This window comes from Diuraphis noxia, unplaced genomic scaffold, assembly GCF_037042655.1.
Source record: "Diuraphis noxia isolate RWA-SAM2 unplaced genomic scaffold, SU_Dnox_SAM2 contig0005, whole genome shotgun sequence".
In the NCBI taxonomy this organism is placed as follows: Eukaryota; Metazoa; Arthropoda; class Insecta; order Hemiptera; family Aphididae; genus Diuraphis; species Diuraphis noxia.
The window spans coordinates 8,036,921-8,053,815 of NW_028301715.1; the positions used below are offsets into that span (position 1 = coordinate 8,036,921).

Here is a 16,895-nt window from a genome sequence, read left to right on the forward strand (position 1 = left end):
GGAAAATATATTGACAACACGAATCGTGTGGCGTATTTGGGGGGGGGGGGGGGGGGTGTCCTCCATGTCTTGACACCCCCCGACATTTAAAAAATAGTCCTAATATATTGTCACTTATTTTAAAGTATACCATTTTTATCAAATGTAAGACTTCTTGTCAATTCCTAACATATTAATTTGTTAAAAAATTAATTCAATATCTTTTTACATTAGTAAATAATACTAAAAATTTTGTTTTTGAGGTTCAATAAATGTTGACACCCCCCGAGAAATCAACCAAAATACCTACGCCACTGAACACGATGTAATGAAACTCATAGTCAGGTACACAATGGTAGGTACATTAATATTATTAATACATTATTTGTTACCTACAAGTGATTTAGTTTGAATGATATAAGTAATAGTAAATTTGCAGCTATATACCAGCTAATTGTGTATAATATTTGAAATTATATTTACATATCATATTGTTAATGTAATAATGTGTAACTAAGTTATATATTATTATATTATATTATACTATACTATTTTGTAAATAACGGCATAGCGCTTAGTCAGTGATGTCATTGATGAAATATACTTAATCACTGATGATGTATTGCTAATAAAAAATCGTAGGTTTTTACTTTATAGCTGGTTGTACCTATATTATTAGTATAAACGCTTTGCACATATATATCTATAGGCGATTACAATAGTTGACAACGATAAAAATTAAAAATCTAATTGTAAAATAAAAAAGAATTTTTATCGCTTCATTCTCTCACTATATCCAATTCATAGACCATAGTTATACAGATTAAGTACGCCTAATACAAGTTTTACATAATATTTTGCGTTATTACTGATTATGAATACTTTTTTATGTATCAATGTACCTAGTTTTCGAAAACAATAACATGAAAATTATTATTAGTTGGTATATCACCTACATTACGTGAATTTACTGGACCAATTTTAACTAACTAATGCTAAAATTTTACTTTAAAATTTTCACAAATAGCGATTCGTAAAATAAGGTAATAAGAAATAAGCATTCGACAGATATTTTTAAATCAATAATTGTCGAAAAATTATACTCGTACCTAGTCTTCTCAACATAAATTAATCAATCTTCAAACTCATTAAAATTGGGCCTTAAAGTATTAATATTTTTTCAACTGTATTAAGAGGACGTTACACCCGCATACGTTGTCTCCGTCTTACAAGTGCGTAACATAGCAAATTTTATGCTCAGCAGATCACGTTTAGCTCCGTTAGTTTAAAATTTAGAGTAAATTGACCTCTTGCAAAAATTAAAGGGAACATTATTATCGAGGGCATGACGTAGGCCTTTTTATTATATTTTAATTTTAAAGTGAGTTATGTGTATTTTAAAATTTAAAATTGTTTGTTTATCTGAAAATACACATAACTCACTTTAAAATTAAAATATAATAAAAAGGCCTACGTCATGCCCTCGATAATAATGTTACCTTTAATTTTTGTAAGAGGTCAATTTACTCTAAATTTTAAACTAACGGAGCTAAACGTGATCTGCTGAGCATAAAATTTGCTATGTTACGCACTTGTAAGACGGAGACAACATATGCGGGTGTAGCGTCCTCTTAACAAACCTATTTATCTGATAACATTTTCTGAAAATATTTTTGAACTCATTGTGAAGTTAACTTATAAAATTACTGTTGACGACTGTATAATAGTAGTCGGGGCGATTGGCATTAGTTAGGTAAAAAACACAACTACAGAGATCGGTGGACGTCGTACTCGAGTGTGTGTTGTATCCGTCTTACTAACGTAACATTACACATTTTACTTTTTTTATTTTTAATATTTGATCAAATTTATCTATTGTTAATTATTATCTATGGCACCTCGAGTATTTTATATTTTAATAATTTAATAGCATTTTTTAATAACAATTTTAAAATGCTCATAATAGGTAGGTATTATTAGCTTTAAAGTTAAAATATCATCATACAACCTAAGAGGTGCCGTAGTAATATTCAAAGTTTTAATATGAGTTACTTTTCTCTTAAATTAAAAATTACAGAGTAAAAAGCAATTTAATTAATGCATACGATTTCCAGTGAGTTGTGCATACTTACCTAAGTAAGACACAGAATAAGCACAATATGTGGGTATGTATGTAATGGTCTTAGAGCCAATGTTATCTGTTACGACACAGACCGGACTCTTAACGGTTTACTAGACGACCTTCGGATGGCGATATTTGCATAGTAATAAAAATTGTGCACGCGAACGGTTTTTAATTTTCCAATTACGCGCAGCTCCGTATTTGTATTTTACCGCACACGGTAAGAGAGAGAGAGAGAGAGAGGGACAAGAAAACAATAAAATTACTGACTATAATAGCTATTAGGAAATTATATTATATTTATTTTATTCAAGATACATCATGGTACTATAATGTGCATGCTATACGCAAATTTTTGAGCCGACCACACGATCGTTTAACGGGGCAATGATAATGCCGAAATTAAATATGTCAATTTACACTATAGAGGTACTTTGTACTTAGGTAATAAATACTATTATAAACGTACAACATTATTATTACATAATATTTTTTTGTTCAAGCTGTTATACATTTTTTAATCGTATCACACGCACTTAATATCGTCAAATGTAATTTTTATTTCTGATAAAACACCACAATACGGGCACGATGAGTAATGACAATAGCGAAACAACGCTAACCACAAACACATGCAGGGAATAATAAAATAAAATATAAACGTAATTTTCAAACAAAATAATATATTTACTTTATTACAATTATTTATTTATTTTTTTTAAAATTAAAATAAGTTTAGTAATTACACCACAACAGTTATGTGCCATATTATGCACTGTTGTTGTGTAACATATTTGTTATACTTGATACACAGTCATAATGTAATTTTGAGTTGTACAAACAAAAATAAGATATTGGCTATTATCATATAAATTATTTATGTATATAAAAAAAATATATATAATAATAAAAAAAATAATATCGTTTGATCTTTCTCTTTAATCAAAAACAAAAATATTGTGTAAAGCATCTTGCAATAACGGAGTGATTTTTGATGGAAATTGAATTATGATTACAATATATTAACTTAGTTTTAAATTGAGTATTTATTATGTTTCATAAATTACTTATTCTAATGAAAATATCTTCTAACAAAAAAAAAAAAAAAAAAAACAGTAAATCAAAAAAAAATATATCATAATATATATATAATAACAATCAAATGATAAAATATCTCTAAACAATATAATTCTAGAGTAAAAAGTTACAAAAAGCAAGTGTCATCTTTAGACACTAAAACAATAATATGGCTAAGTTTATTTAAAAATAACAAATGTACATGATTGTTTCTTAAGTGTTATTTGAAACTGTGTTTGGCGCTAAATGTGTATATGGGTGCCTCTTTGATTGACTGTTTTCTAATGAGGTTCTATTTTGAGGAGAAACAGACATACCTAGAACATACAATAAAAATAATTTAGACAATAACTTATAATTCTTGTTTCGTAACTTTCTTTTATAAATAAAATAAAATGAACAATGCAAGTTTTTTTTCAATATATTAGATTAATGATGAATATTTTTATATTTATTAAGTTGAAAATAAATAATTAGTTAACCATCTCAATATCTTATTCCATATCCATACTAAATTATAACATAATATATAACCACATAGGTAATATAATAAAATCACGATTTTCCTCTTGATAATTGAAAAATAGTTCAAAATGACCTTGCAAAACAAAAGTAAACTTAAGATTTTCATCATTGAATCACATTTAAAGTTATAGGAAACACTGTTTAAGACATTAAAGAAAAAAAATATGCTAAAGTCCAGACCACAGTATTTACTAACTATTTCTATTTTCTATGTATAATCAATAATATTATTCAATTATTTGATAATTAGACACCCTTAGATTCATTGTTTAAACTATAAAAATAAATGTTGTAGAAAAGTGAAGAGGTACAAAACTAAGTTAGGTTGAGCTGACATAACATTCTGTGGAGACGTGGAGTTGCTAGTTGTTTTGTTCATAAGAGGTGAGATGAGTCTGATTAGAAAATAGTAATTGTTTTTTTTTTAGAGTGTTTAGGACTACAGTGGGAGACAGAGGCTTATAAATCAGGGCATCAATAGTACCATCCAGAACTCCAAAAGTATGGTGATTAACACACTGTTCGCAGTATAGGGGTGCTAAGTCAAAGATAGAATATCAAAAACATTATGTAATCAAATAACAACTTAAAATAAAATTTAAATTATTATCACACATATCATGTAAAGTACTTTGAGACTTTTCCTTACAATTATACTTACTCGGTGATGATCCCAATTTTGAATTTTCAGTTGAAGTTGTCATACGTGAAAAGGCAATCAAAGTGTCAGGGAAATTGGGTGGTGTAGCAGGAGTATTACACGGTGTCATCTGAAAAAATAGTACAAATATTAACATGCTGTTTTAACTTTTCGATTGAATTAACTCACTTGTCCAAATCCAAACTGTGCTGAATTTTGATTGCAACTTGATACAGAAGAATCTTGGAAAAATATGCTCAATGCAGTCTGAAACAACGAAATATTCAAGGTATTTAATTGTCTTACAAGAATAATAACATTTATTACGCTTACATGATGGCGTTAAAATGGTTTTAAATTCATTGATATTTGTATATCCAATGTGCTTACACCTGCAAGAATGTAAGAATCTATGGTGCTTAAACCGTTTTATCGTTAACATGTAAACATAAACTAATCTAAACAATAACTAACTTAAATAGTATAATAGGTACTTATTAATCAATAGTACCTATGACTATTTTGGTATTTGTTACGATTGTTAAAATTATGAGCTCTTATTCTATAATGTTTACTTACATCTAATCAATAATATAGTACCTAGATAAAATGTTTGTATTTAAAGTTACAAGCTAGGTTTATCTGATTTGTATTTTTTGGTAATTAAGTATGTATCATAAATTGTATCTTAAAAATTGATATTCTAACCAAATTCTTTAAAGAATGCAAATGTTTTAGTAAGATAATTGTTAAACCTTATGTCAATAATATAACATTTTGACGCCATTGAATAAACATAATGAAAACTTATATAGTTACACAATAAATAGGGTAAGTAGGTACAACTTTTTTTGTGCCTAATTCTGTAAATTCAGTCTGATATAGGTAAAATTATCATGAATCAATTGAATTATTCAACAACATCGGAGGACAAGGTTATAGAGTAGATACAACAATATCTGTTTGCTCAACTGAGCAAATTCTCGAATTGTGAATCATTCATGTGAGCCCAATCGACAGTATAATAATATAATTAATTGATGGTAGAAACAAACAATCATGAAAGAAACAAATGTCTATCGAGCATAAAAGAATCATTAAACCGCTAAATACACATAATTCGACGTCATCACATTTCATGAAAACATTAAGGATATACACAAAACAAATGTGATGTATTTTTCTAATCTAGCAAGGTTAGCAAATCAAAACAGTGTTGACATAAAAAGGTATCTACAAGCGTTATGAATTATTGTAAAAAGGAAGGATTCGTTAACATTAAAGGACAAGGTTACAGAGGAGAGATGACGATATTTGTTCATACATTGTGACAAATTCTCAACTATCGATTGAGCTGATACGGTGATTGATCAACCGTCGATACTGAAAATAATGGAAAAGTAACAGAGACGAGTAGAGAAAAGGATGTTAGATGGTCACTGAGCTCGTTTGAAGTTCAAGGTCACGGGGTACAACCACTACTATGGGACGGACGAAAAACGTCCCGGCGACGGGTCTAGCTACTACAACCCACTTTGCACCCATCACGGTATGCCTATTGCCTATACCTAGGTGAGTTAGGCTTAAGTTTGTCGAAGAACGACGTAAAAACATTGTTTTACGTCGATCGACGATGTCTGTCGTCGTCGTCGACGGCGACGCCGATGAACAATGCAAACGGGACGGACGACGTCGCACGAACGGGTGGCAAAAGCCGCCGACGGATATATAATTTAAAGCGAGCCGTTTACCTCGAACTGCCAGTGGGCGGCCTGCAGCAACTGCTTTGCCTGATCTCTGGCGCATCCGGCGGCCAGCACGAATTGGTTGATCATCACCTGTTCACGCAACGAATCCATTTTCGTTCGACGCAAGTGTCTCCGGAAAACCTTTCGGCGCGCTTCCGGCAACGACGGTATACGGTGCAGCGTATTTCGCGCAATTGGCGCACGGTTTATTCGACTGGCGCGCGCGCGCGCGCACTGCTCAGCGTCCGGGAAACGAATGTAAAATGCCTGCGAACGGTACGCGCGCGGCTCAACCCGACAACATCGTTGTCGATATTCTGTTAGAAACACTAATAATTAATGCCCCGAACCGGAGGGATTATTTCCCGAAGAGAGAACACGTCTATTTTCTGTTTTTCACTCGGCTTTATCAGCAGCGCCTCGACAACAACAACAACAACAACAATAATAATAATAGTACCAATGTTATGTGCGCGACGAGTTAACGCATATGGACCGGACGGTGACGCGCAGAACACTCAGCCGACAAGCACACGCACGCACGGTTGTGGTGACGGTGTGAGAGGAGGAGGAAGAAAAAAAAATAATAACAACAACAATAATAAAAACAGTCAACAGTGGCGCTGCCGCTGCGTACGGTCGTCACACACGGTACACACACTCACGCACGCGCACACCAACACTGCGTACTCACGTACGCAAAGGCACACACACGTTCGTCGCCCGCGCCCGATATTCCCTGCCGTCGCCGACCTTCCACGTACTAGAGAACACACCCGTCCGCCGGCCCATCGCGCGATATTATTATTATCCGCCGCACACGCGCGCCGCTGTACACGACCTATCGTAAGTATGTACCGGCGCGTACACGACCCCGCGCGCGCACCGATCGTGTCTTGTCGTGTCGTGTCACGCCGTGTGTCCGAACAACCGCGGCTATATACCATGTTCTGTCGGTCAGATCCGTAGCAGCTGATCTCGATCCTCGATCGCTCAGAATGTCAGATCGAATGCCGCCCCGTGTGGCCGTGTGTGTGCCTTACGTAAACGGTAAACACGAACCGCGGCGGCACGTAATGTCGTTCAAAAATATTAAAATATTGATAATAATAATATCATTATCACCATTGTTGACTTGTTGTAGCCGGACTCGTGTGTAGAGTCACCCACCGCCGGTGTCGATATGAATAATAATTAATAATAGTTGGACTGTCGCCCGACCGGGAGTTATTAGGTTCAGCCTGTGATCTGGAATTATATTATAATATTTAAACGGCGGAATTCCGTTCAATAAATGTACGCCTAATTGAGCCCAATTGTTCAGCAATTGAGCCTCTAACTGTATCATTTTCCCACACGTATAGTTGCAGTGTACCGAATTTTTAACTTTTTCAGTCTGTAAAATGGAATGGATAATATAATTGTTTTGTTTTTAATGTTCTACCCCCTGTGAGGGAAAGTCGCCCTTGGAAAATGAACAAATTTATAATACTATTGATTTGTTATACTCGTTGATTATAAATTATAATTATTATTAATTGATAATTCTCTCTCTTTCTCTAGCTTATGCGCCACAGACAAAACGCATTCACCAAAAAATATTTGTTTTATGTTTTAGAATAGTCTTACTATATAGTCTTGGTATGTGTAATATCAGCCGGAACAATAATAGTCGTAAAGAATAATATTTTTTGATAGTTTGATAAATCAATTTTTCTAGAATATATGATCTCAAAATAACTTTTTATAATGTAGGTACATTAATAAAATTCTCACATTTTTTTTTTTAATTTATCTTACAACAATTTACTATGAAGTCAAATAATAATACAATTTTAATTATGCCAAACCATCAAAAATATTGTTCTCCGTATTACAATTTTCGTTATATTGTGCGATTTTACTCCAAGATTTTTCAAAAAACATAAAACAAAAAAATACAAATTTTAAGTATGTGAATGCTGTTTCTTCTGTGTCGAAATTCTCTTTAAGTGTTAAAGTATTATCTCCTGGTTCTAACACACAAGAGATCATTCATCTCTATCATGCATATTATACGAAGAAAAAAAATACAAATTCTCACTCTTGCTCTTATCGTATCTCCTTAAAACTATTCATTCTAATCAGCTTTTATGGTAGTCACTAATCACTAATTATTACAGTAATCGACAACAGTTTAAATGTATATTATACAGATACTGTTGAATGTTGATATATATATATACAAAGATTTAAATACATAACATAAATTGTAATTTATGATATTATTGTAATTATTTCTGTCATGTTGTGTATTTTATTTGTTGAGCAATAAATTATAATTATTGTTTCAATACATTGATACACGGTGTTAATCAGCAGTAGTTCTCAACCGGCGTGTTGCTAAATTATTGAAAATAAGAGCACTCAATGTGTCAACCATATAACTTATATAGTGTGTCGGCCTTTGAGTGCCTGAAATGTTGATAAAACAGCCTTGGTCATTGGTTGCTGCAATCAAAAAAGTTTGAGAAAATGAGAAACCCCGAGGTATTGAATAATAATAAATTATTATCAAAAAAACAAATATAATAGACGTCAAGTACAATTTAATACTGATGTATTACTGATGTATTAAATACTATGGTATTTTTATTTCACATTATAATGTTTTGAAACTTAAAAATAAAACTTATTCACCATCACCTAGTCATTATCAGTGACCACTACTTTTATCAGCTACCTAACCAATTTATTTTATATTATATAACATTTTTTCTAAGAATATAAGCGTTACACATTTGAAATTTATCACAACGGCTTGACGGGTTTTCTCTCTGAAAGTATCACAATTTGCCATTAAAATATAATGATATCTATGTTATCAGACGTTCATGCGTATTTATTATTATTTATTTTTTATCCAACATAGGTACATAAGTGATTCAAAATCTCTGCATTCGAATAAATTATTATTATGTTTGTATATTATAGTTACACACTTACACGGGAGTAGGGAAAATATTTATATTTATATTATATTTATTTTTAATTACTCGTAGGAATATGTTTTACCCATAGAGTGATCCATTTTACACGAGTCAAGAATGTCTTATGATGTCTACGCTAAATTGATCACTCCGTATTACATAGAGACAAAATGTAATTATAAAATAAACGTTGGAAAAATAAATGATACGATTGTCGGTGATTATTTTACATTTCGCAAGGAAGATGTTTCAGTCACATTTTCTAGCAGTGCTTTTATGCATATTAATGATTATTATATTAATTATGATAACAATATATAGCGTGAACTGAAGTTTTCGGAATCGGAAACTTACGATATTTACGACATTTATCAGAATTATCTAATCCAGAGATAAAAGAAATAATAATTTATTCACAAGAAATATACTATAATAACATATACGCAGGTACCTCAAAAAGATATCTGAGAGAACTAAAAAGTAATTTCAATAAAATGCAAGTTTATACAGCTATTCCAATGACGAATAAGGAAATATTGAAAATGTATCAAATAAAAAAATAAATGATAGCCGTAAGGTTAATAAAATAAAGAAAATATAAAAGAACTGATGGTGCAATATAAAAATATATTTCTATATCAAATTCTATTAGACATATATTGGTATTGTTCGAGTAGTGAAGGGAAGTGTAGTGCGGAGACAATGCCAGCATAAAATATAAATATATAATATAAAATTGAAGAAATGTAATAAAAGTTAAAATGAAAACGGAAAACAGTTTTACAAAAACAATAAGCAATATTAGGTATTGGGTATCTATTGGCTATTATTAATTAATTACATGAACACCATGACGTAAGAACAAAATACGCGATGGCTCTTAGTTATTTGAGTCATTTCTAATGCTGTCGATATTTTTATTTATCTATACATTTTGTTAAAAAAAAAAATAAGGACCGATTGTCAATTAACTCTGTAGAGGTACAGAATATAATACAAAAGAGGTATTTTTAAAGCAATACTATAACATTATATAAAACAATTTAATTTTACTGGTAAACCTTAAAAATATAAGTTAATATAAAGTTTGTTTAAGATAAGTGCTATTATATATAGCCTACATCGTTGAAAAATTATATAACATGTAAACAATTAATAATTAAGGTGTATAAACAATGTCATATACTTAGAGTTAAGTAGGTTCTATAGTTGATAGTTATACTCAGAGATGATCAACACTAAGGCTTCGGCTTTAAGCTGTTATTTTACAGAATGGTCGAGACTTAAAAAAATGTATTTTAGATTCTGAGCGGAGCGAGGAATGTATTGGTTTTACAATGATGTTTATTTTTTATTTTTTATTCTGTAAACACTTTTTCTCCCTCAAAACTTGCTCAAAAGTATCAAGTGTAGCATCTTTTCTGAAAGGTTATATTCTTCAGCTGGTACTTTAAAGAGGTCATTTTTCGATTTTCGAAACGGTACTCGAAATAAAAGTGGTTAAAGGAGAAAAAACACACGATTTCACGATTTTATAATATTAAATAATAATTGCGGACAACGTTTTCTACCAGAAATATTGCTTCAAATGAAAAATGACAATAGATCTTTTTTGTTTTATTTTAGATTTTGTTCTTTACCGGTTTAAAGTTCGTAAAATTTTAGCAATTTTTGAGCTATTTATAGACATTTTAATTTTGGTATATTTTTGTTGTAATCCAGTTAAAAACATTCGTAAAAATTGAAATTTGGGTTGTTTACTTATATTAGCCTTACCTAGACATGGTAAGATTTTCAAAACATTTGTGTGACTTTTTTATAAGCATTCAAAGTTTGAATTTTGACAACATACGTAAAAATCACGAAAATTTGCAAATTATTTAAAGCTAGAAATTCATAAAAAATTTTCTTTTCAAATCTAAGATTGAAAATTTTTAATAATCTATAATATATCCTAGATAGATAAACCGTCTCCGCTCAGAATCGTTTTTCGTATACAATGATATAATATCATTGGATTCAAATTTAATTCCATCCATTACAGTAACCCACTTGTAACCTACTGTACAGCAGAGGGACATCCACGACTTAGCCGCTTTTTAATTTAATTTTTTGTATTAATTATTAGTTATTACAATAAGGTCTTCGGGGGGGGGGGGGGGGGGGCAATCGCTACCACCAACCCCTAATAAAAATGAAAACTATACGTGCCTGCCACAAACTTGAATGTGTCTTTCAACATAATACCTTGATATATAATATATGCTTTATAGGTAGAACTGCAAGATGTTGTGTTAGAGTTTAAAGCCCTGCAGCAGGCGTGAATGGTGGTTGGTGGTTTAGATTCGACGACCGCGATTCATGAAATATAATAATATAATATATTGTGTATACTGCATTACCTACTACGTGGTATATTCCTATTCGCAATCTGCTAACTGTGATATTTTCCGTCGTCGGTATTTTTTTCCAACGAAAAACTCTTATGGTTACCGCCGATCGTTTACTCCGCGTGCGCCTGCGCTGAACGATTTTTGAAATACATTTGATCAAACCGTTTTCGGTTCACCGTCCTTCGCGAGCGTGTAAAATTGTTCCCATCTGCACATCTTCGGGTGATTATCATACAGCAAAGGTTAGGTTAGTAAGTTATCACCATATCAGTATTCACCTTACACATAAGTCGCATAAAATTGAAATGAATTAGGTATAATATTTCGCCCATTCGACTATGAATGACAATAAATTATTATAATATACAATACCAGGATTGTCTATCTAGTCGGTTGTTGTACGAAATAGTTATTTTAAATTTCGAGGATAAATATAATTATGCTTTTTGTGGTATGTCAAATGTCAATGGATGACGTGTATGCATTAGTCATATTTTGGACTTTAGCCATATAATATATTTATGTATACTATTATAACATAGAAATCAATTAACCATTAACTATGCTTTTTGTTTTAGTAATTACTAATTATATTATTGGCCAAATTTTTGCTGAAATACCATCTGGACACAATATTTTCGGGTTTTTTATGCGTTATCATGAAGTAGGTATACCTATTGTAGGTTGTGATACAAGTGATATAAATGTATTTTATATTTTATTTATAAGTAATATTCTTCCTAAGAAAATAAAATTGTTTCTTGCTAAATCCTTAGCAATATTAGTTATTGTAAATTTACAGTAATGATGGGAATAAATATATTTATATGGCGCATAGCGTATTGAATCATTACAAAAACTTAGTTGAGAAATGCCAGTCATTGATAAGTAGGTACAGGGCCGACCCAAGGTATTTTGACGCCCCCGGCAATTTTTTGAAAGGCACCTTTAATCAAATGCTCCATAATACATTTAATACTTTTTATATTTACCTACATATTTTGTTTAAAATTCTTATATTTATGGATAGGTAAAGAATTGCAAAACTTAGTTGCGACTATGTACTATGCGACTATATAGACTTATACTACTTATAGTTATCTTATACCTAAGCATAAATTATTATGATTATAATCTTGTCTATATCAACGGGTAAGTATGCCTATACACGAATATGACTTATTATTATTATAATATGACACTGCTTATGAAGAAAAATGTTTATGTATTATGTACTTCATGTAGGCAGTGTCAAAAATTAGACGCAAAAATCATTAAATAAAGTTTATGTGCTATAACATTCAATGCAGATAATTAATAGAACTTGTCAAAAATGTTTTAAATTGTTTGGTGTTCTCCGTGTTTCCTTAGAATTATGTAACCTTTTAATCGTAATAATCGTATATCTTGTCTATAGTAGAGTCTTTTGTTCGTTAATAATTATCTTCGACAAAAGGTCTATTTTGGGTTAACAGACTACCATCTGTGTAAATGGGATGAGTTATTCTATACAAAGGTATTTTCCAGTGAGAAGCTAATCGACATTTGCCGTTTTCCACTATAAGACGGACAAACGGCGAAATGCTAGGATGGGATTGAAAACAATGAAAACTAAAAAAGTCCATCTAAGTGTATGCCAAATTGATTAATGTGCCATCCGTCATAAAATAATATAATCATTATTCTCACCTCATTAGTGAATATCTTCGGAAGGTAGGTATGTATGTATTGTATAATATAGTTCATGAATGCATTGTTATGATGCTGCTGTTTAATTAATTTCAGCTATAGCTGTTGATGACGTTTTCCATCCAAATACTTTTGATCAACAATTTATAAAGAGCTCTAAGCGTGGTACAAACCAAGTTTTTTCTTTTGATACTTCTTTGAGTAAAATGTATTGTTCATATGTTCAATAGTCTCTTAAAACACTTAATGATAGTAAGTTCCATTATTATTGAAAACATAAAATGTAAGTAGAGTGAACAATAAAAAGTTTTTAGTATTATACTATTATCTACATGTAAAGTCCTTCAGAGAATTAAATGTTTTATATTCTTGATTTTTGTTTTAACAATATATTATAGGTAATGCTACCGAGGTATGTTTGTTATTCCGCATAAACCAACATTGAAAAAAGAAGCTGAAACTTTTAACTCACTAACACTATGTGACACGACACACGACTATATATAAAGGTGATCGAACACTACATAAATTGAATTTTTTCTATAATAATTTAGAAATTGTTACTTAATATCTTATCTTAATAATCATACGTTTTCTTACAATGATATAAATGTTTAAAAGTCGCATATTTATACTACGATCATTATACTAAGGATAAAACTAATATTTATTGCACAGTAACTAATCGATAACACTGGGCTTGGCTCGCGAGCTGTTTAATTTTGGTAATTTTAATACGTAAAATAATAAATTACAAAATTTCGGCTATGTGATGAATATAGCAATGTCGCAGAAAATCTTCAATGTTCAATCGTATAATTATCCTCAATCAGTTTTACCGTTTTTCGGAATACCTTAATTAATGATACAAATAATTAGAAACATCACAATATATCATAACATTAATATTAAAAGGTAAATATCACTAATTTGCTCAGAATCGTTTTATCGTGGTAAATTAATGACGGCGGTATGATTAGTTGTTTTTGTATAGACCAACATTTATAATTACAGTAAAACTTCTTTATAACGGACCATCTATTAAACCGAATCCTCCTTATAACGGAAAATGTCAGTAGTCCCGGTGCATATAATATATGCAATTTCTACCATTTAATAACGGAAAACTCTTTTATAACGGAAAAATATTTGGCCCCAAGCGATCGCGTTATAGAGAGGTTTTACTGTATAGGTATACTATATTTATATTTTTAACACTTATTAAAAAAAATATATACATAAAGAATATTTCTTTTAAACTCCTCTATACACATTAAATTTTAAAAGCATATCATGAAGCAATCTCTGAATTGTATGTTTATAAGTGTTTTTATAAATATTTGTTCAAACTTGAAGGTGATATCAGATATTCCTATAAATATAAATAAAGGGGGAAAAGTTATAATACTCGAGTATAACTTCGAGTAAAATGTTTATTTTGTGAAAGCGAATCTATGACGGTTGCATTTTTCGGAAGAACGTCATTTTGTTGTGAACATGCAATTAGTAGTTAACACCTATGAAAAACTTTGTTTGCCAATCAAATTATTTCCCAATACAAAATTCTATGTCAAATTTAATACTCAATAATTAATATTATGATTGTAATGATTTTACTCATAATCGAATTTATTATACAGGTCACACACAGTATACGGTATGCCTATTGTTTGCTATTACCTACATTAATTTTTTTTACTTGCATCAAATGTTAATCATTTCAGTTATGAAACTTAACATTATAAAAGCTACGGTACAAACAAATATATATTTTTTTTGAGTATAAAATAAATTATAACAGGTATACAAATTAAATATAAAGCGTCAGCACATCTGTCACAAAATTGATATAAATTTAATTTTATCCTTATTTAACCATACGGGCTTAATCATTTGACACTTTTTTAATAATATTGTATTATGTGATAATGATATGTACATTACTAATACTGTTTTCACTTTATTTTCTATAGGCAAATATTGTCATACATGGTCTACAAACGTATACGCCTACCTACTTATTAAATAAGTCGAACATTTTGATAATTATACACTCGAATATTTTTTCATAGATTATACCTCTGTAAACTTTGGTCGTGTTAAGTCTGAAATAATGGCCAATGTAAAAGATACGGGACTTAACGGATGTTGTTCTAAATTCGCTGACAACCCATAAAATAGACGTAATGGGCGACGTGTCTTCGTAGGGATTTAACGTTGACATGACGCATCTGGCAATGCTCTTAAAAGAAAATAATCAACGATAGTTTTATTTTTTTATGGCGTTCGTTTTATGCAAACTCTCGTTTCCCAAGCAGAACACTGCAGTAGCGCAGTGTTACAATCCTAATAGTAAATGTATATAATTAATGTTTTATTTCGATTTTTAGATCAACAAATTGAATATATTGAACAACATCATTATTTTTTTTAAATATGCTATATTATTAATAACAAATAAATCAAGCGGAAACCAAGTCAGAAATAGTATTACAGCTGAGGTATTAAATTCAATAAATCTTAATGCTGTTGGGTACTTCTAATTATATAAAATAAAATATAAACATTTTATGAGTCAAATAATAGTTATGATAGTTGTAAATAATAAATAAAATAATATATTTTATTTCATTTGTTTATCATCATTCAAATTATGTATTAAATTACATTTTTATTCGAACAGTTATTATAATATATTATGTGGTTTATATTTTTATCTAACTTTTCAAAATTATTTTGATAGCGTTAAGTGTTGAAAGTATGTATATTATATATTATATATTATATATTATATATTATATACATTGAGTCTTGATTAATTAATCTTTAGTTTGTATAATTATTAGTAGTTGTAATATAACAAACTACTATTATCAATATTTTCCGTTAAAACTAATTATCCAAACATAATATAATCTAATGTCTAAGAGAAAAATAATATTTTCAAATTAAATTGTAATCAATGACGTCATAGAGTTCATCGAAATAAATTTTAAAAAGTAGTACCCAAGAATAATAAGCACTTTATTTTATCTAGTTTTATAATTCAATTAATAAATATCATAATTTATAACATAATTTTAATAGAAGGTATAAATTGTTTAATTGTTACATTTTTCAATATTTTTTTCCGGCTTTACAATATATCATATTTAAAATACCTACCTACTCATTACTGTTCATAATCATTTGTAAAAAATTAACATTAATTATGGCAATAATTTTGTTAAAATAATTAAGAAATTAAAAAAAATCAAACCTAACAATACTTACGAAATACTATCAACTATATCTACCTATACATTTTGTACTTAATTTCAAAATTGATATGTATAAAGTTGGGTTTGATGATAATAATTGTAGAAAATTCAAATATTTGGTGTATCCCGATATGAAATTAATTTCCTCATTTACAGAAAAAAATATTAGTATTAACTTTTTATAATATATACTATTTTTATTTTACCTTGAAAATATTATCTGAATAATTTTTAGTAACATTTGTATCGTTAATAACATTATTTTGTATACACGATAATATTATACTTATTATTAAATAAAATAATGAATTCTTAAAGAAATCAACATATTTTAGTTACATATAAGTAACTTCAAAAGTCAATGCTTAATAAAATTTAGAATAGATTAACATTGTAATATATTAAATTTTTTCTTTTTAAGATGGTTGGAGAAAAATTTATAATAATTTAAATGTATAATAAATTATTGAAATATTTGTATTCATAACTTTTG

General features: G+C 29.6%; 1 protein-coding gene across 2 annotated transcripts; it reads right to left on the reverse strand.

Moving 5' to 3' along the window:
- Nucleotides 1–2,767: 2,767 nt before the first annotated feature.
- LOC107169408 (UBA-like domain-containing protein 2-A) lies at nt 2,768–6,696 on the reverse strand. 2 transcript variants are annotated; one of them, XM_089229393.1, is made up of 4 exons: nt 6,095–6,696; nt 4,533–4,610; nt 4,353–4,473; nt 2,768–3,495 (listed from the first exon to the last, which is right to left on the reverse strand). In XM_089229393.1, the coding sequence occupies exons 1-4, from the start codon at nt 6,200–6,202 to the stop codon at nt 3,392–3,394; spliced, it is 411 nt and encodes a 136-aa protein (XP_089085519.1). In that variant the 5' UTR covers nt 6,203–6,696; the 3' UTR covers nt 2,768–3,391. The 2 variants fall into 2 exon arrangements, with proteins under 2 accessions (XP_089085519.1, XP_089085520.1); XM_089229394.1 differs by having other exon boundaries at nt 4,365–4,473; nt 6,095–6,655.
- Nucleotides 6,697–16,895: the final 10,199 nt, after the last annotated feature.

Bases quoted from the DNA above. Each gene is read 5' to 3' on its own strand.
- LOC107169408 (XM_089229393.1), bottom strand. From the start codon at position 6,202: ATGGATTCGTTGCGTGAACAGGTGATGATCAACCAATTCGTGCTGGCC. The intron at 4,611-6,094 runs GTAAACGGCTCG...TCGTTGTTTCAG, and splicing joins CCGCCCACTGGCAGTTCGAG to ACTGCATTGAGCATATTTTT. The intron at 3,496-4,352 runs GTAAGGAAAAGT...TGTATGTTCTAG, and splicing joins ATCACCGAGTAAGTATAATT to GTATGTCTGTTTCTCCTCAA.